Source organism: Calliopsis andreniformis, chromosome 3, assembly GCF_051401765.1.
Source record: "Calliopsis andreniformis isolate RMS-2024a chromosome 3, iyCalAndr_principal, whole genome shotgun sequence".
NCBI classification, from domain to species: domain Eukaryota; kingdom Metazoa; phylum Arthropoda; class Insecta; order Hymenoptera; family Andrenidae; genus Calliopsis; species Calliopsis andreniformis.
Window position 1 is genome coordinate 4,430,444 of NC_135064.1, and position 25,089 is coordinate 4,455,532.

Here is a 25,089-nt window from a genome sequence, read left to right on the forward strand (position 1 = left end):
TATAAATCACTGTTAACAACATAGAAAGAAGAAAGAAAAAACAAAAAAGAAGACCCTGACACCATAGAATTGTCAAGAATATTCCCACAAAATTTAATTAATTTTAAGAAACATAGTGCTGTACAAGGAGCGCTAAAAATTCGGTATCACCGAACACAAAACTATATCTAACTACCTAAAATAGAAAAAACATTAGAATACAATTACTTAAAGAATAACAATGACGGCTGACAAATTGAAATCCATTTATCTTCGAGGCGTCATCTCGATTGTGCTGGTAATTATAAATTGCGTCAGGGCTGAGCAAAGGTTCGCGGAAACCCCCGCGTTGTATCAGGAAGTGTCCTCTGGGGACGACGCGCAACTGCGATGCAGGGTGCAGGACAAAAGGGGTCAGTGCATCTGGCAAAAAGACAGGAAGCCAGTGGGTATGCATCCGGATAAATACGAGTGGGCCAGTGGTCGTGGCACCGATTGCACCCTTCTTATCAGGCGAGCCTCCCTTGACTTCGACGACGGCTATTGGGAGTGCCAAGTCACCTCTGGTGATTTCACGAGACAGGACGCTCTTACTTCTCTGCCTTCGCGCCTGTTGGTTAGGGGTAAGAGGATTTTCTTTTCCTGATTTGATTGCTAAAGGAATATTTTTTAACCCTCTATGAGCAAACGATTTTCGTAGCTTTCGTGGGTACACTGGGTCCATTTTTTCCACGACTTTTCTGTTTTACTGTTCTATGCTTTTAAAAAATCTGGTATTTATAAGTTTGGAAAAAATTATAGTATATGTATTGAAGTCTCTAGTTTCGGAAGAAATTTGTATAAAAATCAAAATTCACTGCGGACAAAATGGACCCAATGGACTCCTTGCAGTCAATTAGCACGGTTGCAAAATGGGTTTATGCATGGGTTTATGCTATTAATCATATACTGACACTAATGTAATTTGAACTTCTAAGCATTATATTTTAAATATGTATAAAAGAAGCAATAAAAATGTATTACTGAACATTATAGAATCGTATACACTACATCTCACAACTATAAAAAACAGCTTGAACTACTTGAAGTAATTAAATCAATCGACTCATGAATTGATTAAATTTTATTAAGATATGAATTATTAAATATTTAGTACAATAATTGTTATATAATAGTTCACTTCTATTTTCATTTCATTTAATGTTAATTGTAAGACACAAGAGTTAAGAATTCTAAAGTGGTTTTATAGTTATGAAATGCAGTTTATAGATACCCAAAATTGTTTAACTTATTGATTTACAAATTGAAGATATGAAACTACAATAATGATATTTTGACAAAGACTTAAGATTTGACTGAATAACATTTTTATTTAATAGAATACAATTAAAATTTGTAAATTTGTAATACAATTTGTAAAGGATTTGAATATTTATATAATATTAGAATCTGCATTTCTGCGATATTTTTACTAATATTTAAATAATAGATTGTAACAAGTCAGCTCTAATTTGTCTGTTGAGTGTTTATGTACTTTACTTTACTTGCTTTACTTACTTTGTTCATTGAACAATTATTTAAAATATTTATTGCATAATTAATTCAAAAGTTTGGAAACAAAACTATATTGTTTCTGAATATTAATGAGAGTCATTGTATATTACATTTCTGGGAGAAAACTGTCGTATGTTAACGATTCTTTATTTTGAGCTTTGTTTTTTCTGTTATTTGTCTTTTAAGCCTGGTACATTTCTTGGGTCTTTTTTACCCAATCGTGATTTTCATTGTTTTTCTTTAATATGAAATATGAAATAGTTATTGTTACTAACTATACTTTTGATTTTATACTGTTATATTAAAACATCATTATTTATATTCGTAAAACGTGCTGGTAATAAATATTGACTTTCAAGCAATGTTGATAATTAGTATTTTTTTATATATGTATTGTAATTTTAAATTTTAAACAATTATTAAATTTCGACTAAATTTTAGTTAACGCTTGTTTAATAATGCTGTAATTATATAATTTTGTAAATAGAGATTTTCTTTTCGCTCTTCATAGGAAATCCATGTTGTGATAGGTTTTTTCCGGATGTGTGACATACTCCATTAATATTTTCTCACGTCCTGTGGTCACTTCTACAATTCCTTAAATAAATAATAATGTTTATTTTCATTGTTCAATAGTTCACCTTTTATTAATAAGTATTGGGCACCTTATAAATAATATCATTTCTTATTTAACTTTTTGGGTTAAAACGGATCGTAACAATATCTGAAGAATAAACAATTATCGTAGAAGATAATGATAAAAAATTTCAGTGACCAAAATATCAGTGATTAAGTATGTATAACTGTAAACATTAATTTTCATGAAAATGAAATAAGCTTTAGTAATATTATTCATAGGATGATCTAATAATAATTCAAAGAGTTCATCTGCGTTGAACATGATGCATATTGCTGAATAAAAATTAAATAAAAAATCTCTTGCTAAAGAATGTAATTTTTTCAACATGTAGGTATTAGATGTAGCTGGGAGTCTGCAACAAGCCCCTCCATACTAGTTCCCCCATGAGTGTAGAAAAGACATTTCCCAGATATACCTGATACCATCAACCAAAAAAAACTACGAGCCCACTCCTCATGCGTGTTATATTTACTGAAAAAAGGAATTTCTGTTCTAACTTTGAATGCTTGTATTTCTCTACGCGATGCAGCTGACTAGGTTTCTGGGGCTTATACCAGAACAGGCACTTTTTTAGCCACTTGAGAACGATTCTTTGGTGCTCTCTGCATCTGCGTATGATCTTATCGGCTCGAGGCGATTCATAGAAAGAAAAAAAATTAGGTTACTGGATCTTTTCCATGAAAATCTGTAGAACGTCTGTATTTCAACTACTACGCATCTGTAGATGAGAGACGGATATTTGTAGTCTATTTTATTTAATTGGCTCTTCGGTAAAAATTATTCGTGGGATTCACAAATTAGCAATTAATATGATGCTTTCGTAACAGTCTCTATAACGTTTCGCGAGACGTTAAAGCGTTTAGCGTTAATGGTGTGCTTAGTTTCAACGGAACGTTGAGTTTTTACATCAGTGGAGCGAAGATTCACTTTCCGCGTAGAGGTATCCTTGCCGAATCGTTGAGCATAATCAGATCCTAAAGCTTCCTCAATGGAACAATGCAGATTTTCAAAAGGGTGTAACTTGAAATTCACTAAACGCCCGATGTGATGCAACGATCACAAGAACTGTCTGTTCTGTCCTACTTTTCCCCTTGCGGAAGAATTTTTGCAATAATGATACTTGGATGAAATTTTCTGCTGAATTAAGGTTTCTCATTTACTGAGAGATTTGAAGAAGAAATATAAATTTAAGAACCCTTTTTAAGGAGTAAGTGTGTCTGCAAGGAAATTTTCTGTATAAAGAAATGTATTGATTTTTATATGAAAATATGAAATAAAAACAGATATCGCATCCTACAAGGGAGGAGTGTTGTTTTACTTGATGGATACTCTGCTGTTTAAATAGTGTAGGTACATAAATACGTGTAACCAAGAAATTACACGGATTATAAACTTAAATTATGAAAGTAACTATTCTCGGCGATCTTAGGCTTTTACATTCTAACTTCGAAGCCTTGTTGTTATAAAATTACAAATAGTAATTTCTATAAATATATGTAAGTAGGATCACAATAAATTGACTTAGCACGAGATTCAATATTGGAACACCTTTTTAATGGCTAATGTTTTTATTTTCTGCTGACTACTATTCAATGTACTTCGAGCAAACCCTATTGCAATCTTATTATTAAGACAATGAATAATCAAAATAGGTAAATAGGTAAATATGACTCGATTAATTGTAGTCTTACTATATTGAAATAAGTGAGATTTTATAAGAAAATACAGATAATATTAAAAATCGAAAACGACTAAAGACTTCTATTTTTATGTTATACTTAGTATCTACTTAGTCTTTAGATAAAACATTAAAAACACATATCTCATATTAACAGCAATGTATTTCATAATTACAAAGAGTATTTAATAAAGTATTTCGCAAAATTTACTTAATAGATTTATTTTATATGGAAAAGAAATAAATTATTTTTCACTTATACCTTCCGCAAAGAACATTTTATAATTCATATTTTCTCGAGCTTCTAGGTAAACTCAATTTTTAAATTCTTAATATACATGGCTATTATTTCCAAAGAATTCGATTTGAACGATTTGATTGTACAGGAAACAATATAGGAAAGATAATTCACTTGAGAAATTTTACGAAGTAATAAAGTCACAAGCCAATAATGCGGTAATTGGTTTGAGTCAATCATTAGACATCCTTTTGCATTATGACTTTCAGTGAAACCCCGGATACCACGGTTGGAATATGGGGGAACGATTTTAAGCACCGCCCTAACTCTAAGGGAGGGCCAGGAAGTGACCATTTCCTGCGTATCGAGATATGGAAATCCACCAGCGCTCATAAAGTGGTACGTTCGACTAATTAACTTGGAAAAAGGGTAACTTACTTCACCCTAGTTAATCTTTTTTGTACTATTTTCACACATAAATCCAATGAGTTAGAAGGAAAACAAAGAAGCTTTTAAATAATTGAATTTATACATAATTCATAGGTTTATGGAAGGTAAGGGTGTTGAACAATGAAACCTGCTAAAACATACCAGATTGTGTTAACTCATTTGAAGATCTGCTTTGAATTGTAATAGTTTTGCATTTTCTAATGTTTCAAAGCAATTCAAATTGTATAAATACTAAGGAAAGTCATTTTTTCAAAAAGGGGGGTACAGTTCGAATGAAGTATAAAGGTGTACGTTCATCTTCTTAAGCTGTGCAGTATTTCTCATAGAACGGTACCAATCATATTCCGTTTCCATTGTTTTTTACATCAACTTTCGTTCGGAGGAATGTTAGCCACAACATGAAATCACATTAATGCTTTTCGCTGCTCATTGGACGTTGACAATCGCTTCGACACGAGTAGTTCACGCGTTCTCAGATTAAAGTAAGGTAAATGCCTCAGTAGTTAACTGTATTCCAGTATACCTGAACACTGATTTTAATTTTATTTATTTGAAAGCTTGATTTCAAATCACCTAATAAAACGACCAAAAATAGTATCATAAAATAGTATATTCAATTACTGGAACGTAATTTAAATGTTAAGACATACATTTTTAGGTTGTTTCCTTATAAGGTATATAAATGTTCCAATACCTAAATGTTTAAGATGTCAATTTGCGAGTAAGTGAACAATGTAAAAAGCATGTTTCAATACTTGAATTATGACATCCCAGTAACTGAATATACTATTTTATGATACTATTTTTTGTTTCTAGTGTAATTTAGTTTAAGCTTAAAATTAAACAAAATTAGTATTAATGTTTAGCTATTTTGACATGGTTGGCTACTGGAGCGTGTATCTTATCTGCTTAAAAATCAGTCAAGAAACATATTCACAAATCAATAAAAAACACTTTGTAGCCCCTTCATCTTCATATTTAGACGTAGTACCCTATGTATATTTTCTTTTCAATATAAAAATATAAAATTATTATACATTTAACAATTCGAATAAAATTGTTATAAAATATTTATTTTCAGTGAATATGCCTACCAGTAAAATAATCCATAACAAGAAGATACATAATTAATAATTGATATCTTAACAATATCGATTGTTTGAAGTTGATAATGATAATATGTATGAAAGAATTTAACAATATTCAATTAATAGTACATTAATTATTTTTAAGTAGTGAAAGAGCTACATGAGTAACTAACAGTAGACGTTTACGAATCTATAACTCAAGATTAATTATTGAGATTACTCCCACACTGTCCAAAAATGATATAAGCATCTTACAGTAAGATAAAGCTGAAAATATTTATGCATCTATCTTAACAATATATTGCAACCTATCAGAAATATTTCTCACGCAGTTCTACGCTTGAGAATTCTCTGGCTTCATGGAAATACGGTGCATAGCGTAAAAACGTAAAAACTATGATCTACAGATGCTAGTCGAAGCAAGAACCATAATGTAGTGTTTATGCAGCCGCGAAGATTCGCGAGCAACGTCTTTTTCGTTTCCATGGTCTAGTGACCAGTGGCTAGCCACGCCTCATCTAAATTCTTCTAACGTAAAATTCGCTGTATTCTGATCATAACTTGTGCACGAACGGTGTTACAATTTTCATGAACACCGTTGACCGCGAATACGCTCGTCACGGTGCACAAGCATGGCTTATTTAACTTCTAATCGGATTTTCAAATTTGAGATTACGGATACAGGTCATCGTTACCATTCTTTTCGACTATTCTATTCTGGAGATTGATTATAGATTTTTATTATCTACGAAAATTAGAAAATAATGTACTAAAAATTTAGAAAAATAGTTTGTTTTCGTCCTGCTCACAAATCAAGTTTTAGAAATTCAGAGTTCTCTAAATTTTCGAATAAAGTATCCTAAAGTAACAGAAACTTATTTTAAGAATAAGAAAATATTTTTTGGATTGTAACCGTTTTTAACATACATGTTAGTGAAAAATAGTATTTTTAGTGAAACTTCTGTCTAACAATAAGTAAATCTGTAGTTTTCCATTTCGTAGAAATTGTATAGACTTCAACTTCTAGCTTGGATAACAGTAACTCAAAATCTCCAGAGACACTCATTTCAAGCACTTATTTAAGTATATTCTATAAGTATTTAAGCACTAAATGGAATCTAATTATAACGTTCATATCTTTATTTTACTTAAAGTCTGTCTAATTATATTGCCATCAATAAATGTTATCAATGCCTAAGATTTAATAGAAATGTTTTTCTTAATAACTATACCTAATACAATTTCTAAAATGCATGTGCAGATAGCATATATTACTAATTGTACATTAGTACTAAAGTTGTCAATATTTTAGCCGTTTAATTACATAACATTTTAACCAAAAAACTTTGTAGGAAAAAATAGGAGTAACTAATAGGAGTTGCGCGTACTATACATAATATTCAAAATTTTACCAACAAATGAACGATTAGCAATGTATTATAAGTTATATATTGACTGCCACAGTTACTTTATTTCAATCTAATCAAGAAATTGTGAGATGAAATTGATAAAATACGAGAGAAGTGTTCAATTTCGAAAAAATAGCTGTAGACTAATTTATAACGCGTTTAAAAGGTCATTCAAGACTAAGATAATAAACATCAAGGGATTAAATGGAAAAAACCATTTTTATTCATTTCCTTCCATTAATGATAATTTTTGAAAAAGACTTTCGTTAAAATAAATACACGGACGTTCTAATCAGGTTCCATAAAGTCTCCAACTATTTACGGACAGTTATATTTGGGGCTATAAGGCAAAACGACGTATGCCATGTTTTCAAAACATTTGAGTTAAACCCTTAATTGAGATCCAGAATATAGAATTTATATTTTCAGGAATAAGAAAGAACTTTAGAACAATTTCTTCATTTAAAAATAAGGGTTGAAGAAGACACAAGTTCATAAGTTCATAGGTTCATAAGAAATAGAAAACTTTAAACGCCAATATCTCGAAAACAAAAACATGTGGTTAGCTGAGTTTTTTCTTATAACTGTAGGTTGGTATAGAGTATCAAAAAAAGTAATTTTGAAATGATAGACTATCTATTATTTGGACCTAAACGAAAACATACGTCTATAGGTACTATTCTATCTAAGTAGATAGTGTATGTATGATAACACCAAATTCCATTTCTCTAATTCAACGAAATATTACACTTCAAAAAAACCAAACAAACATGAAATATAAAAGAGAACAGCTCTTAATTTGACACCCCGCTTCGCACTCGAGGATATGGAGAAAATTATTCACCCTAACGGAGAAAAGTTCCTCTGACTCTTTTTATGGTCTTTAATGGTCATGCTGTTTAAATAGTTCGCCGTTCGTTCTTTTTTTTCTTCTTCCGTTGCTACGAAGATGCAATGCCAAGCATAATTATGTAGATTGCAGCCGTAGAAGCAGAGAAACTGGCGGGCATAGTCTCCCTGTGAATCACTCTAGAAAGGGTACAAACCTTGAATATATACATAAGTATATCGGTGTAGTATTTGTTGGGAAGTTGCTAAACCACCTTCCGGGAGCTTGGTAGTCTAACGGTTTGCCTAGCAAACGATCGATGTTAAAGACAATGGAGTATATTTTTTATACAACCAGAAGTTACATTTCTCGCCATTCATGAACATGAACATCTTACACTTCACGATAGAAACTCTCACTTAAAGTATTATGAAATAAAACTCGATTTGTTTCTTAAAAGTTCTTTTATGTTCTATGGCATTCCTTTACCAACTGAGTTAAGATAGCCTAAAGTGCATAATCGTGGGTATCTCCTTAAAATCTCGCTTGCGCAAGCATTGATGTCACTCTAACTTGGGAAAGAATAAAATTGCACTAGGGTGAATAATGAAACGTGAAAGTTTAGACGAAAAGGGTACTTTTATACCCTTGTTCAACATTTATAGTTACTGTTTCAGTAATTTAGATATTTAATAACAAAATTCACTTAAATATACGTATTAGATGTTTGTATTTTATCAAACTATTCCTATTGAGCAACCTATGTATATCACGTCATCCCACAAAGAATGCATATTATTTTATAAATTATCAATAATGGCACAAAGAATTCTATAATTTTGCAGATACATTAAAGATAGAAATAGAGCAAAAATGTCTTAATTCATTTTGTTGTATCTCTTACGGTTTAGCTTTTATAAAACTTTAAAAATCCGAGATGTTCGTAGGAAATGGGTCTCAAATTTTTTCGGATAAAATAAAATACAATATATTAAGACTTTATTGCTCTATTTAATTTCTATCCCTCAATGTACCCACAAAATTACAGAATTCTCTGATTATTAGTTTAGAATATATGTATGTTAACTTTGAGGCATTAGTATTGCAAAATGGAGGCAGATCGAACATTATGTCATAGAATATTTTGTGTTTCATTTGAACTTAACTACTACCATTTAAAATATTATGACGTATATTGTTTACACCCTGTGTATTGTGTCCATTGTATTTAAATTTTCTAACTACGGCTAAAATATTGACTATTCACAATCAAAGTTACATTTTATTTTTGAATATTGTTTAAAGAGAGCTCAATTTTATAACAGGTACATAGGAGGAGACGAAATAGAGCCTTTAAGGGAGCAAACAAATGCAACAGAAGTGGACAGCCCTAAAACCTGGGCAGCTCACAGTCTCCTACGGGTTCGTGGACAAAGAGAGAACCATGGTCTGCCGATTCGGTGCATCACGATGCATCCGTCCAGCATCGTTCCAGCTTCTGCGGAAACACGACTGGATGTGCATTGTATGTATATTTCACAAGTCCTTTTTATAATGCAACAGAAAAAGAATGAATTTGCAACCGATGATACCATTCACTCTTCTCTATTGATATCAGTAGTATTATATTCACATTATAGTGAAACTTTTGTCATGTAAATGGATTGAATATCAAATACTATAATAAGAGAGGTATTTAAGTCGGGAGAAATTTCAATAAATTTCCCCTGACCAGTAAAAATTCAAAATTGGCTATTGGCCAGATTCAACTCTTAAAGAACAAAAAAGTACTTTGCAGAGTATTTTGCAGAAAAGTACTCTCTAGGAAACAAAATTCAGCGAATTTGTGCTAATTTACTAAAGCCAAAATCTGTTATTCAGTATAATTTCCCCTATTCAGAATACTATATATTATAAATCGCAGGTCCTCTGACGCTTCGTCGAAAATGGGAAGTAGACATTTCATCAAAGGAACTTTGTCGAATGAACACTCTGCTAGACACTTCGTCAAATAGATATTTTGTAGAAAAGACATATCGTCGAATTCATATTTGATCATTTGGGTTTAGATTTAGGTTTGAGTTTAGATTCAGGTCTAGGTCTAGGTCTAGGTTTAGGTCTAGGTTTAGGTTTAGGTTTAGGTCTAGGTTTAGGTCTATATAGGTTTAGGTCTAGGCCTGGGTCTGGATCTGGATCTGGGCCTGGGTTTGGATCTGGGTTAGGTCTTTAAATGTCTCTTTGGTAAAATGTCCTTTCAACGAAGTGTCCATTCGACGACACGTTTTCGATCAAATGTGCTTCGACAAAGTATCTTTTGACCAAGTTTTCTAGAGCCTAAATCACAGTTTTATCACATTACGTGTAATACAGATATGTTACGGATATAAATAATAGCAAATTACTTTCAACTTAAAGCCAGCCACAATTAAAAACAGAATTCTATTTATTTCTACATGGCTGAACCTATGTTTCATAGTAACCTGATTTTTATCTCCTACAATTAGTATAGTCTACACGGTGATTTAAATTATCACAATAAATACTGCTGCTTTATTCTTGCAATCTCTTTATCGCGCAAATTTAGCGCACACAAATGTATTCCATAGAATAATAGAATGTAAAATAATAATATCATATCAAGCAATGCTTACTACCGTGAAAGAACTGTATAATGAGTAGTTTAATCAACAATAGTTAACTATGATTTTGAATTTCAGATGCCCCAGAAGTGAGGCTAGAAACGAAACCCCGTCTTTTGGTGGCAGCACTGGAAGATTCGGCGAGCTTTGTCAGCCTGCAATGCTTCGCGGACGGGAACCCCAGCGGAACGATCAAATGGTTCAAGGATTCGGTTCCCCTCGCTGTAACCAACAACGTGGTAACGTTGATGTTAAACAGAACGCAGCCAAACGGCACTGTGTCGGGCTCCGAGTTGAGATTCGAGCCGGTCAAGAGAAACGATGCAGGCCTTTATTCTTGCAAAGCGGTCAACGTTATCGGTGAAAGCGCCCCCGCTAACTACAGGCTGGACGTGCAATGTTCGTAGCGAATTGGTTCTTAACTTTTACCTACTTTTTAGAATGGAACTATCTCAGAGGAAGTAACGCTTGTGCTCATTGACAGAGACATCAATTTCTACTTAAACCAAATGTCCCCCTACGATTTCAATGTAACTTTCCACGTTTGTGGAGCAGCTGAAGATTAAGAATGTATATTCTTCTTTAGCTATTGTGATGCAGCCTCAATTTTACAGTGAAAATCATGAAATGGTTGTTTACCTTCTTGTACTTTCAATGATTTTTAAAATACTTACACTCTTTAAATATTGTCTCAAAAATAATAAATAAATTTTTGTTTTTGATCTGCTTTGTGAAGCTCTGCTTAATGTCATTAATATTGGCGGCATTCTAAATTTTTAATGAGAGGCTTATTAAGAAAGCCTATAAAAGAGGCTTATTAAATATTAGGCTGTACGATAAATTATGAAATCAGCCTAATTTAAAAATTATGTATTATGCATAATTTTTCTTTTGTACATAATTAATTTTCAACAAACTTAACATTTAAGTCTCTGCAAATAAGAATAGCTATTATTCTTTTAACCTTCGTGCTCCTGGTCCGAAGCCAGAATCATTTCTGACTCGCAAGAATGAGTCACCCAGTGACTCCGGCATCGTATTCCGAGGATTAATAGTCTTATGAATATTAAAATTACTTTTACCATCAATTAATAGTGAACACGAGTCTTTCAGAAAGTAGACTAATCAACTCCAGTTTCTGTCAAATTTGTAATTCTAAGCATTTGATTATTGTGATTAGTGATTAATCTTCTAAAAATTGAAAGAATTACGGTACAATTGTATTTATTACATGAAGTAATGATTATGTATGATTTCTAAATAATATTTAATATATTTCTAAAGCACTTTAACTTATTTCCGCACAATTTTCTTTCGTAATATTATCACATTCGCTACCGATTTGAAACGTGTGACTATTCCAAACTGCCAAGAACATAGCTCCCATTGAATAAACATGAATCCCTCACGCGATGGTGCGTGTTTGCTTACTTGCGGAAAATCCTCACCACAATTATTGCCTAATCGGCAGCGAAGATACTGTAAAAAATACATGAGTAAGACTCGTCAAAGTATTGAAAGGGGTTAACAAATTTTTAGTTCCTAGTCAAGAACTCAACATCTAAAAAACAAAGACTGATCATTTCTTAAACAGTTCACTGTAATATGTTATTTCATTTCTTTACAATAAGCTGAAGTTAAAAATTTATTATTTATTGTACTGTCAACTTTCACTGCTTTTTCTTCTGTGAAGTTGATCAGTTTGGTACCTGAGTGACTCATATAATAATATTGATAAATGATTATCTGTACTTTAATTGTACTACACTGCAATGGTGGCCAAATCTTGTCATAATAGGAGCCATATTTCGCTTATCAGAAATTCTCGAAACGTGTAGCCTTCATTGAGACGATTACTGGTACAGGTTGTCTAACAAATGTTAGAAATTTTAAAGAGTGATTCTACATGCTAAAATAGAACAAAACTCAAAAATGATGAAACTGCAATTGAGGCTTCGTTTCAAAGTTATTAATTGTTTCAAAAATATCTGCAATGTGTCTGATTTAGAACCTATTCTACTAACTTCGTTGTGTCTGATTTGTGACTTATTCTACTGATTTTGTTATGTTTGGCTCAGGATTTGTTCTACTAATTCCATTATGTCTGATCTGTGACTTATTCTACTGACTCGACATTTATTCAACTGATTTTACTGTGTTTGACATGAAACTTATTCTAGTAGCTTAACTGTAGAGCAGAAGAAATATCCTTTTTAGAGAATAGGTATATAATAATAAATTAATTTTTATAATGTAAACCCACGAGCTGAAGCCTGAAGCAAATGCTTAAGAGTGACGAATGTGACTCGCGAGCCGCGGTTTGGTTACTATTGCTATATTGATTTCTCTTGCATAATTTAATTTCATTTTATCCTTAATTAAGCTTTAAATTTTTATCTCTTCCTTTTAGATGGTCCAAGACTTAAACAACAAGAGCCTACCAATGACACAATACAGAAGTTTGAAGAAACTACGCTGCTTGGCTCATCTTTGGAACCCTTTGAGTGTGTTAACTTTGAAGCTAATCCACCAGCTCAGTACAGATGGGTGCACCTTCGTGGTGAAATAAGGGAACCTATAGAAAATCCTCTTCAAAATAAGGATGGTGGCAAACGTTTGCGTTTAGAGAATGTGATATGGTCAGATGAGGGGGAATATCAATGTCTGGCATTTAATGTGATCAATGGAGTAAGAAGAGAGATGTCAAGTGAAACTCGTTACATGCTTCATGTAACAGGGCCTCCTGAAATACAGGCGAGGCCTTCAGCTGGTGAGAAAGGCTTCTACGAATCTTTGGGATGGGCTGGAGAAGCTGAACACATTCTCAAATCTCGATTTTGCTCAAGACCACCACCAAAATTAGTTGCTTGGCAATGGGGAAGCTCTCATATTAGAGCTGGTATGAATTATTTATGATATTAAATTTTGTATAATACAATTTGAGGAAATTAATTTAAACCAACCAGAAGCATTATGTATTATTGGTTCACTTTTAACTTTGTTAAACTTATATCTTAAGTCTATTGTTATTCTTTGGATGAACAAGAAAGTTTCATCTAGGAATTTTCTAAAAGTTCTATTGTTATGAAAGCTTACTTTAAACTCTATAAATCTTTGCCTACCATTGATGTAAAAATGTTTCACCTTTTCCATATAATCATGTAAAATCACTGATAGTGCTAACTGTTTTCATAGGTGAAAGTATTCCTCCAAAATATGAAGCTTTACCCCTGGAACATGTCAAGGAGAACGAAATGCTAACAAACTGTTATTGGGCGAAGTTAGTAATTAAAGACCTCCAAAGAGAAGATGCTCGAATGTACACTCTTCTGGTAAAAAGTGAACAAGGTAGAGACTCGACGAACATTAAACTTCTTATCCGTGATCCAACAGAAATAAGAGTGATCGCAGCAGCGGCTGCTGTAGGGCTATTGTTTGTTTTACTTTTAATATCACTAACTGTGTACTCATTATTGAGACTGAAAAGTCGACGATATCGTCGAGGAGAAGAAGAGGGAAGTATCGCAGCAGATGCATTTTACAGTAACGCAACAACTGATAGACAAAAGAACGTAAACTCATCGTCTCAAGGTAAAGGCTTTGCCAGGAAGACGAGCTCTGAGGGTGGACTTGCTGTGACGTATGATTATGATCAAATCACCAAGCAGGTGCGCACCATGAGTCCAGAAGCTTTAAAGATCAGACGTGCGCCAGCTGTTCTTCAACCGCCGACGATCGTGTGACTTAACGTGCTCAGTGCCATGACGGCCGCGTCTGAGAACGACACTGAACTATCCATTTGCGTTGTGTATGTCACTGATGCTACCTTTTAACAACTGGCCTGGTTATTCTGGTGAAGGTCAGAACACTCCTTTTCCGTTTGGTATCTAGAAATACAGCTAAATGTTCACAATAGATCTACTTTAAAAGAAAATAGAAATGGATCTGTTTTACGTGAAGAGTTTTAATCTTCTAAACTCTTCACTCTGTCTTGTTTAGCAACATTTTTTATGTATTACCTTTTATATGTACTAAATTGAATTCAACTTTTTGCATAACTAAACAATTGTAATATATTGTTACTTTACCAATGAAAAGGTAAACATTGGTATTTACGAATTTTGTTTCACTTTTTTTTTGTGAAAGTTGAATTATTTGTTGTTTTTACTATTGTTTGATTTAAGTTTTATCGTTTAAGTGTTATGATAATTTATTAATAAGTAAAATAATTTAAAGTTTACTGATTTAGTTTAATAAATATAAATGATAAAATAACAGGCTGTAATAATACTTTTGGATATACATATACTCATATACTATATAAGAGTTATTTTGTAAAAATTGTATTGTACATAAAATGAAGAAACGAAACGATTGTTAGATATTTTGTAATACTTGTTTGGTGATCTCGTTGCGTAAATATGCTTCTAGTATGTCGGCGCAAATTCCGAGAGGGCTACAGCATAGAGGGTCTTGGGGAGCCACATTAGTAGAACTCCGTTCATGATTAGATTCCATAACAAACAGATAATTAACACAAGAAACAATTAAACACTTTACATAGCAAACAACTATATAATTATAATCAAATCTCAAAACTCAAAAGAATGAATATCTTTCTACATAATCTGTTTATGGAAGGGTATCACTACCTGCTTCCCTAATTAATGAACACTAGCATAACAATATACCTATATCGCTAATTTCAACTTCTTGTGCCGACATAATATTTTTTCCCTAGGATATGAATTTTCCTTGTAATAATACATAGTAGTCCACATAGTATTATAAAATACCAAAAATTCTAACTTGGTTACTATTAAAATTAATTATAAATAATTCTGAAAATTACTTGTAAATGTGAAATAATGCTTAAGTTACTTACTGTGTTCATGTACTAACACTATTTTTTACCAAACAAGAGTACTGAAAGTAAAGATAAAAGATCAATAAAGGTATCAAAACACGATTTCATATTTCTCTTTCATTTATTTAATATTTCTGTATAGCTCTCAGTTGTTGACTCCTTAACGCATAAAGAAGCTATTCTATGTAACTATATAATAGCACTGAAAGGTCTATATAATAATTATACATTATATAGTATTAAATACACTTTACACTTTATAATAATATTTCATCATAAAAAAAAAAAGAAACAATAATGATTGTTAAACATTAAGAATATATAATCTTCATTTTTTTGGAAAAAATATGATATGTGTACATCTCTAGTATTTTAATACATTTAGATCATTGGTCCCAAACAGGCATTTTGAAATATATAATATTTGCAACATATATTATGACATCTACAACTTAAACCTTACATTATACACGCACTTGCACGTCCTTCATACATTTCAACGTTCCTCTTACAGTCAGGTACATACTTTAAATAAATTCAGTAACGATCGTCGCGTGTAAGGTGTAATTCTTCTATCATATTAAGATACATCCGAAAAAATTGATGAAACAATTTAACAATCATAATAACACTAAATCAACAATTTTTTAATTTCATAATGATCATATAACTTTTGCTCTTATGAAATCCATATGTTGCAGAATAGGTTCTTTCTAACTGGAGAATTAAACATTACATAACAATGATTCCCTGAACATTATCTGTTAAACTTTTAAATAACATCATTTTTCAATTTGTATCAACTGTATTCTAGATAAATCTGTATCTATACTCATCCATTTGTAATTCTGCATTCAATTCAGTACTCGAATTGAATGTACATATTATAAAACTTCTTAGAAGTTATCATCGTATGGTGAAAGTATTTTTCAGTATTAACAATTTATCAAGAGAGATTAATTCAGATTTCGTAATACAGAACTAAATAAAAAAATATATTAAGTTACAAAAAGTTTTTAAACTCTTTCATCAATGATTCTTAAACTATCTGAATCAGATACTCCCTTAAAAGTTAAAGTTATATTGTTTGTAATCTTCTTCTATGTGATTAAGTCAACGTGTTTTCCGTCGCAAAACAAGGCAAACAATAAAGTACATTTGTAGTTCAAGTAAAACTTCTATAGTACATAAATATAATTTACAAGGGATGTTAATATATTCTGTAGCAAAAGATAACATATACACATGTCCTTATTAAGGCTTTTAAAGGAACTATTTATCAATTGCCACATTGTTTCATAAAAACATACATTTTTTATACTTCTATTTCGTGCAAGCAAGCGTAAATCTTGTTGTTCAGAAAATTATGATTGGGGTTTCTTACGTCTACCAAAGAGGTTACTTAGAACAGAACTCCTCTTATAATCACGATCCTTGCGATTATTACCCATACTATGTTCACTTTCTGATCCACTCTCGCTTGGTCTTCTGCCACTATCCACAACTGTAACGTTTTGAGTGTTCTGTGGAACAGCTGGAGGAGCTACATATGGAGGCAAGGAAACTGGCCTACCCGTGAAGGAATTATTTTGTTGTTGCATGCCCTATAACAAATATGTATTTTTTCGTTATTAGAATGTAAAGGTGAAAAGTTTAAATAATTAGCTTTAATTAAAATGAAGTTCTAAGTAGGATAAGCGTCTCTTCCAAAAAGACAATAATATATTTCTTCAAATCATTTTAAGAGCTAAATTGAACTTATGCATTTAATTTGTATTTCATGGTAAAAGTATAATTACCTGTCTAGTATTTACGGGGACATTTCCATATGCTGCAACAGAAAACATTCTTCATTTTTCTTTGTATTGCTTTCTCTCAAACTTTCATATATTAGTGTAAACCAGGAGGAAAATAAGACATTTTTTAATATCCATAATAATTACGAATGCGAGTCAGGATAAATAAATAAAACGCAACTAAAAACGCAAAGATGAATACGAACAAAGGTGATGTTGGAAGTTGGAGGGTTAATATAGCATGCAAGAATAATGTGTTTGATTACAAATTTCACAAACAGTTAACAATGACTAACCGGGATCATGAGGAGCACTCCACTGAGCCGTTCTGGTTGGTGGAGGAGCGCTCGATGGCAAAGGAGGTGCTAATTCTATAAAATAATGATGAACCTTTATACTCGAACTCAATGGAGAAGGGATTGTCTACACGTACGCACACGTAAGTTCAAAGCATTTAGCTAAATACATTCATAATACCTTGATGCTGCGAAGTGAGGTCTACGCTACTTTGTCTATGCCAAGTTGCATTTGATGGGTACTGACCAGATCCATTGTGGTTTAGTGTTGCACTACGTTGTTGATAAAAGTTAGACCTCCCTTGCATATGCTCTGCATCTGTAACAATATGCACAAGTCATTAAACATTACGTTTTAATTTTGACTTTGTATTGATAATAATTGCAGTACGCTAAAATATGGGAATGCCAGATAAAATTGATGTTTAGGATGGATTGGATGGGGTTTCTGTGACTCGAAAATCTTAGGATTCCTAAGAACCTCAAGATTCTCAAAAGTTTTGAGTTCAGAAAATGTAGAATTATTATATTAACAAGTTTATTTACCATCACGTCTGTACTGTATAGCATCTGAACTTGGTGATCGTATTGGAATCGGTGGTGGTGCTCCTCTTGGCGGTACAGGTGGTTTTTCACCAGAACTTGGTTGATACTGTTCTCTCTGATTCGCTAACTGTTCTTGTTGTATCAGTTGCTGCTGCTGCTGCGCTAACAGTTGCTGTTGTCTATGCATTTGTAAAAATTCTGTTTGTGTTTGAGGTGGTTCTGTTCTTTGGGATCCTATAAACTCAGCATTATTTTGTGGATCGCGTCTTTGTTGATTTTGCCTATGCATCTGAAGAAATTCGATTTGAACACTGCTCGGAGAGTGTTGATTTGATAAATCACGTCTGATCACAGAGTTTTTTCTTTCCAGTTCAGGAGTTGAAGCATGACTACTACCAGTTGACATATTGTCTTCTGCGTGTTCTGCACACACATTTTGTAATCTCTGTAAACCTTCCTTCTGAGACTCATCATAGCTTAGAAGTTGCAAGCTAGGAGGTAATTTTGCATGAAACGATATTTTATTCACCCAGTCTTCCATCTCTTGTTGACTTGGAGCAAGAAACAGGAATTCTGATCCATCTGTACATTTTAGTCGGAATACATTTTTCTTCTTTGTATAGTCATCTGCCTTCTCACATATAGCATTAAAGATAGTAATGGGAGCAGTAGCTGCTTTGCTCAACGAGAAGTCTTCCATATCCTTAAAGAAGCACAATAACTGTCCACACAGTACAGTATAGTATTGTTTCCATGAACGCACAGCTGCCTTCTTACCAGCACTTTGTAATTCATGCTTTCTTTCAAGTAAACCTTGAATTTCTACTGGAGGCAATGCATCCATATTTTCCATTCGTTGAAGTTTCCTAAAACTTTGAGTTCTTCGTCTGGTTGTAAAACTGGGTGTCCTTTTCGGTTTCTTTGTATCTACTTTCATACTTTCTGCTCTTTTAATGTCAGGAGTTCTTAGTTTTTCGCCAAACACGTGAGAGATGCCATGCGATTTTTGACTTGGTGTTGTATCCAAATTGTCAGGTACAGTTGATCCCTTCAAAGGTGATAATTTATTCATAGATTCATGTTCGTCTGCCGTACCATTAATCTCTTCATGTACAGTGCGATGAGGACTGTCTAACAATCGCCTTCGTTCTTCTTCACGTTTTCTTTCTTCAGTTATTCGCTGCACCTCTTTCCGTTTCCTTTCTTCAAGTCGAGCACGTTCGACCCTTTCTTTTTCTGCTTGTCTGGCAGCCATCTCTGCCTCCTGTTGTTTTTGGAATGCTTTTTCCAACATAGTAATACGATGCAAGGCGTTGAACCGTTCCTCTTGAGCTTCAATAGTTTTTTCAAAATCTTCGTGTTTTCGTATCAATTCTTCTACTTGTGAGATACTGTCACCAAGCTTACCATCGTGTAACATCGGTTCTCTGCTCACTATCCAATTTTCCAATGTTTCTGCTTCTCGCTTGAACAGCTGTGTGTCTAAGTTTTGTTCGTATATGTATCTTCTTTGCTCCCAAGTATCTTTAAGGAATTGTTGCCTGTGCTGTAATACAGATATCTTTTCTTCGACCTCTTTCGCTAAAAAGTGACCTTGTTCTATTAATTCTCGGCCATTTTTGTAAAACTTCTCGAAGGCTTCATTACGCGTATCGATCTCTGCTTTGTATTCATTATGCCTGAATATTAATGCTTCAGCACCTGGTACATCACGTGCTAAGTCTGGAGCAGTAACTTTAGCTACCATCTCATTTATCCAGGACATTAGATCCCTGTACTCGCCCAAATAGGCCTGCAGCTGCTCTGCTTGAGCTAGTTTACTTCGCCTCTGAGCAGCTTTCTCTAGAAGTTCATTCCAAGCTGCTTCAGCCTCTTGATGTTTTACATCTATATGTATACGAGCGTCTGGAAATAGTTCAATTAATCTAGACGCTTCCTCCATTAATAGCTCAACTTGTTCTTTCACAGCACCTAAATCGGTTTCGAAACCTTGATGTTTTCTGACCAAAGCCTGAATTGTCTCCAAATCATGACCATAACCATCAGAACTGAGGGCGGTCTCCTTTTCTTGAATCCATGAAATAGTTTCATCCGCATTTCTATCAAACATGTGTACTTGTTTGGCACCTGCTAATGCATCTTGGCGTGCGTGTGCTAGTTCTTTCAAATCCTCCCACTGTTGCTTTGTTTCCTCGATTTTCATTAGGATCTTGTTCTTTTCTGGATTATTCTCTTCTATTAGCTTTTGTCCTTGGTCTAACACAGTTGATACTCGACTTTCGCTGGTCGTTAAACCAGCTAAGAAGTTATCAAATATCTGAATGAGAAGTTCAACGTGTTCTACATCACGACCATAGTCCTCTGAAGCAGCAACTGTTGTTTGGTCCCCAATCCATTCGATAACCTCATCTGCTTGTCTGATGAATTTGAAGAATTTTTCGCTCTCTCGTAACCGTTGGAATCTGTAGTCTTTCAGCTTCTGCAATTCCTTGAATTTTTGTTCGATTTCCGTTTGCTTTTGAGTAATATTTTTACTGTCGAAATGATGTCTTTCTATCAGTCCCTGAGAAAGTTTTCTCAAGTTTGTAATAGTTTTCTCGAAACCGAGTAGATCTCGTTCAGTTTCCTCCAATTTCTTCATCAAAGACTGAACAGAATCTTCATCTTTCCCATGATCTGTAGAAGTTAACTGGGGGTGTTTTTCTTTTATCCACTGTTCAGCCTCTGCAGCCTCAGCATGGAACATTTGCGAGTCAACTGCATCAAGCAAACGCAATTTTCTCACACTAGCTAGGTCCCTGAGATGAGAAAGTTTTTCCTGCAATTCTTGGGACAATTTTTCGATTTTCTCTGACGCAAAGTGTCCGCTTCTTACCATTACTGTGGCTCTACTGACTAAAGAAGCTACCACAGGCTCTCTTGATATTAATTCTGCTTCCAAAGCATGATGTTTCTTTTGTAATCGTTGTACAGTAGTTAAGGAATTACCTAAATCATTGCTAGCAGCTAAAGGTTCTTTTTCTGACAACCAATGTAGTTCATCTTCAACATCTCTCGCAAATTGGTGTAGTAATTTTGCATCTTCTAAATTGTCTCTTCGTATTTGCATTGGTTCTTGTAGACTATGATATCTATTTATTGTAACCATCGCTCTGTCTTGTATCTCATCGCACATAAAGTGATTTGACTTCTGAAAACTAGTTGCTGTTTCTTTGATCGACTCACAAGCTTCGTTATGGCCTAGAACATCATTCTCTAAGTTGGTATGTCTTTTTAATAAATTGGCTACACTAGACAAATCTTTCCCATGGTCTTCTGACTGTAATTGAGTCTCTACTTCATCCATCCATGTCTCGAATTCGTCTAAAGTACGTCCAAAGAGTAAAGCTTGATAGGCATCATTCAATCTATTTTTCTTCAATTCACTGGTCTCTTGAAGTAAACGCCATTCTGCTTCCAGTTCATCTAAACGTTCCTGTATGTTGTCAGAAGCATAGTGATTTTCTTCAATTAGTGTTTCTCCTGATAAAAAACAATAAAGTATAAATTTAGTTTCTCATATTCAATTTGTGGAAAATAAAAAAAAGTTAATAAAAGAATTACCTTCCCCAATTACTGCTGCTACTCTTCCCTTATTTGCCATCAATTCACTTTCAAAGGCAACGTGTTTTTGAATTTTGCTTTGTAAATTTGACGAGTCCCTATAGTTCTCATCACTGGCTACCTGTTGTTTCTGGTGTAGCCAACCTTCAACTTCATATATGTTTCGAAGGAATTGATGTAAATGATGACTTTCTAAGAGCTTTTTCCTTCTTGCTCTTGCACTGTTTTGCAACTTATCCCTTCGAGAACAAACAGATGCTAACCTCTGCTTTATGATATTTGCATCTACATGATTTTCTGATAGAATTTCATTTGCAAACTTCTCCAGTTCTTCAATACGTCCCAATTGCGATATCAACATTTTTTCAAATTCTTCATGTTTACGTAACAGCGCCTCAACGCCAGATAAAGATTCACCAAGATCATCATTGTTGAGGAATGCTTCTTTAGTTGCTAACCAACTATCAGCTTGATCAGCCTAAAATATGCAAACAGAAGAGTAAAAATGAACTATACTATTCCATGTGTTTATGTTAAAAATTAAGATTTAAAGACTTACCTGTTCTTTGAATAGTTGCAATTGATGCGCCTGTGTCAATTTCTGCCTTCGACTTTCCCAAGCATTAACCAAACCCTGACGAAGTTCTTCCAAATGTTCAAGATTACTCTTTACATCCTCATTAATAGAAAGAAGTTTTTGTCCGTGCTCCTTCAAGGCTTTGAACGTGTCTTGCCTACCATCAATTTCTGCTTTTCGTTCTTGATGAAGTTCTAGTAGAGCTTCAGCTTCAGATATTGTCGTTGGCGGTTCAGACTCATCCATACGTTTGATTGTATCCGCTACCCAAAGTTCCAATTCATGCAAATCAGCTTGAAATTTATGTAGTGTATAGGCTTGATTCAAGGCTTCGCGACGATGCTGAGTAAGACGATGCAGGTCATCCCAATTGGACTGTAATTCTGATAATATTCCATTGATTTGAGGTGCCTTGTCTGGATATTTTAATGATAATTTTTTCGCTTCTGCTTTGTGTTCTTTCAACTTTCCTTCAATAGCAGTCATATCTCGTTCCATTGCCTCCTGCTTTCTCTGTAAGTGTTCGACAGCTGGCAGGTCTTTACCTATGTCAGTCGTATTCATAGCAACAGATTTTTCAACGACTCTTTGACTTGTATCATCAATATCTCTATTGAACAAGTGAATCTCCAATGCGCCTGCCAATGTTTCCCTATAAGCGCTTAATGCCCCTTGCAGACCTTTCCATTTGTTATTAAAGTTGTCACGACGTTGTTGAATAGCTTTAGACTCATTATCTCTACCCTGTTTGATAAGCTTATCCGCCAAAGCATTAATTGTCTTTATTCTGGAGTCATCTACCCTCATGTCACTGTCCACATCGTCAAGCTTTCTTTGTAAACTCAAACAGTGCTCGTAATCCTTTCCAGTATCACCAGCTTGTACCATCATTTCTTTATCTCGTATCCATGCTTCAATTTTTTCTACTTGATTATTAAATTCGAGAATATCCTGTGCTTCTTCAAGGCCTCTACCACGGTTTCCAGATTCTAATAGTAATTTTCTCCAAGAGGCGTGCAAGTGTTCCAATTGCTGTCGAATTTCTGTACTTGCTGGATGCTTTTGGGCAAGTAGAGTTTCTCCTTTGGCTTTGATTTCCTCAATTCTACTCTGATTTGCCGCCAACTCTGCTTGAAATGCTTGATGTTTTTGTAATTTTTTAATCTTGTCTTCTAAACTGGACACTTCACCCTTTGATGCTTCAGCTTCGAGTTTCTTTTGCTTTTCGCCAATCCAAGATTCTGCTTCTGCAACATCTCTGACGAACTGCGTATGCAATAAGCCTGCCTCCAATCGTTTTCGTCGTACATCACACAAATTTCGAATCCTCGCTCTTCTTTGAACAACTTCACTCAATCTCCTCGCAATTGTAGGTGAATCGAAGTGATTTTGTGAAAGGAGTTTGTCACCGTGTTCTTGCAACGCTGTTAGTTTTTCCTCTTGGGTTACAAGCAATTTTTCAAACTCGTTATGTTTTTTCACTTGTGCATCTACTTCTTCGACAGAATCTCCAAAATTATCACCACTCAAGGCAGCTTCTTGAGTTGTTGAAAGATTGTCTAGTTGCTTAGCATCTCGTAGGAAGAAATGTAAGTCAATCAACTGATCAAGATGAATTTTCTTCTGTTGCCAGGCAGTGTGTAACTTTTGTCGTTCGTCGAGTAACTGATTACACTTCTCCTCTACTTCCTATAGAAAATAGTGAAACTATTAGCAAGAATTTATCTATGTGATAATAAACTCTAAATTAAAGTATTTATTATACTTACTACGGCAGCGTAATGACCAGTTTGAACCATAGCTTCACCAAGGTCAAGGACTGAACTAAAACTACTTTCTCTAGCTTCAATTTCTCCTTTCAAAGCTTCGTGTTCAGCTTTTAGAATTTGTGCGCTTGCTGCATCTCTTACTTTATCTTCCGTTGACATTGTAGCACGGAGTCCAGCTGCCCAATTCATTAAATCTCTGACCTAAAGATACAATTATTAACAAAGTTACATTGTTAGAGCTATTTATTTTTCTAATTATTCGAAAAATTCTTTAATACCTGAGTTAAAAATCGTTGCAAATCGCAACTAGCTTGCAACTGATCTCTTCGATGAGCAGATCTCTCTTTTAACTCTTCCCAATGAGCAACAACAATTTGTTGCTGCTGATCAATATGTACAGCATTGTTTCCTGGATAATGAGCTTGCAATCTTGACGCATCCTCAACTAGGACTTGGAGCTGTGCTTCTAAAGCGACTAGATCATTTTCGAAACCTTCGTGACGCCTGATTAATGCTAGCACGGAATTTAGATCACGTCCCAAGTCTTCTGGAAGAGCTGCTTCTTTCTCTTGGATACGCGACAGAGCTTCAGCAACGTCACGATGAAATCTATGGATTTCTCCTGCTGCTTGCAATCTTTGCTCACGATTTCGAATAAGGCCAAGAAGATGTTGCCATGACTCCCTAATAAATAATGAATAATGTAATATGACTGTATTTTTATAAATTAATCTTTTCTCTTCAACAATTTAATAAATTATAAACATGAATATATAACACAACAATATAGTAGAAAGCAGAAATATACAGAAAAGTTAAGTGCACTTAAAATTCTCTAATGTGTACTCACTGCATCGCAGCATGCTGTTTCTGCACTTGTTTCACAGGATCATCATCGTCATGTCTGCGTTAAATATATGTACAAAAAGATAGTTAGTCACCCGACACCAGAATACATTATCATTATATGAATATCTTTCACCAATCTGTTTTTTCAAATACTTAATTTCATTGTTTAATTTTCATATACCTCTATTACCCATTTACCAATATCCATTGCATAAAATTATATTAAAAACTAAAATAGCAACTTACTACCAAATAGAAAGTGCAGATACCTAGGTTCCGAAT

At 33.8% G+C, this 25,089-nt stretch overlaps 2 protein-coding genes across 2 annotated transcripts in view; one reads left to right on the plus strand and one right to left on the minus strand.

Moving 5' to 3' along the window:
- The first annotated feature begins 220 nt into the window (after positions 1-220).
- On the plus strand, positions 221-14,247 carry LOC143177252 (synaptogenesis protein syg-1). Its single transcript, XM_076375115.1, has 6 exons — positions 221-602; positions 4,359-4,488; positions 9,191-9,390; positions 10,583-10,903; positions 12,915-13,403; positions 13,700-14,247. Exons 1-6 carry the CDS (start codon positions 221-223, stop codon positions 14,245-14,247), a joined length of 2,070 nt encoding a protein of 689 aa, XP_076231230.1.
- Positions 14,248-15,482: 1,235 nt separating this feature from the next.
- Positions 15,483-25,089, minus strand: part of Kst (spectrin beta chain, non-erythrocytic 5 kst) — a 52,963-nt gene continuing 43,356 nt past the window's right edge. The window contains exons 9-17 of the mRNA XM_076393689.1: positions 24,237-24,642; positions 23,959-24,159; positions 22,172-23,878; positions 21,613-22,090; positions 18,010-21,531; positions 17,645-17,782; positions 17,464-17,538; positions 17,171-17,202; positions 15,483-16,975 (exon numbers count right to left, since the gene is read on the minus strand). Coding sequence (XP_076249804.1) covers positions 16,736-16,975; positions 17,171-17,202; positions 17,464-17,538; positions 17,645-17,782; positions 18,010-21,531; positions 21,613-22,090; positions 22,172-23,878; positions 23,959-24,159; positions 24,237-24,642 — 6,799 coding nt within the window. The 3' untranslated portion in view covers positions 15,483-16,735. The remainder of the gene's footprint in view (positions 16,976-17,170; positions 17,203-17,463; positions 17,539-17,644; positions 17,783-18,009; positions 21,532-21,612; positions 22,091-22,171; positions 23,879-23,958; positions 24,160-24,236; positions 24,643-25,089) is intronic.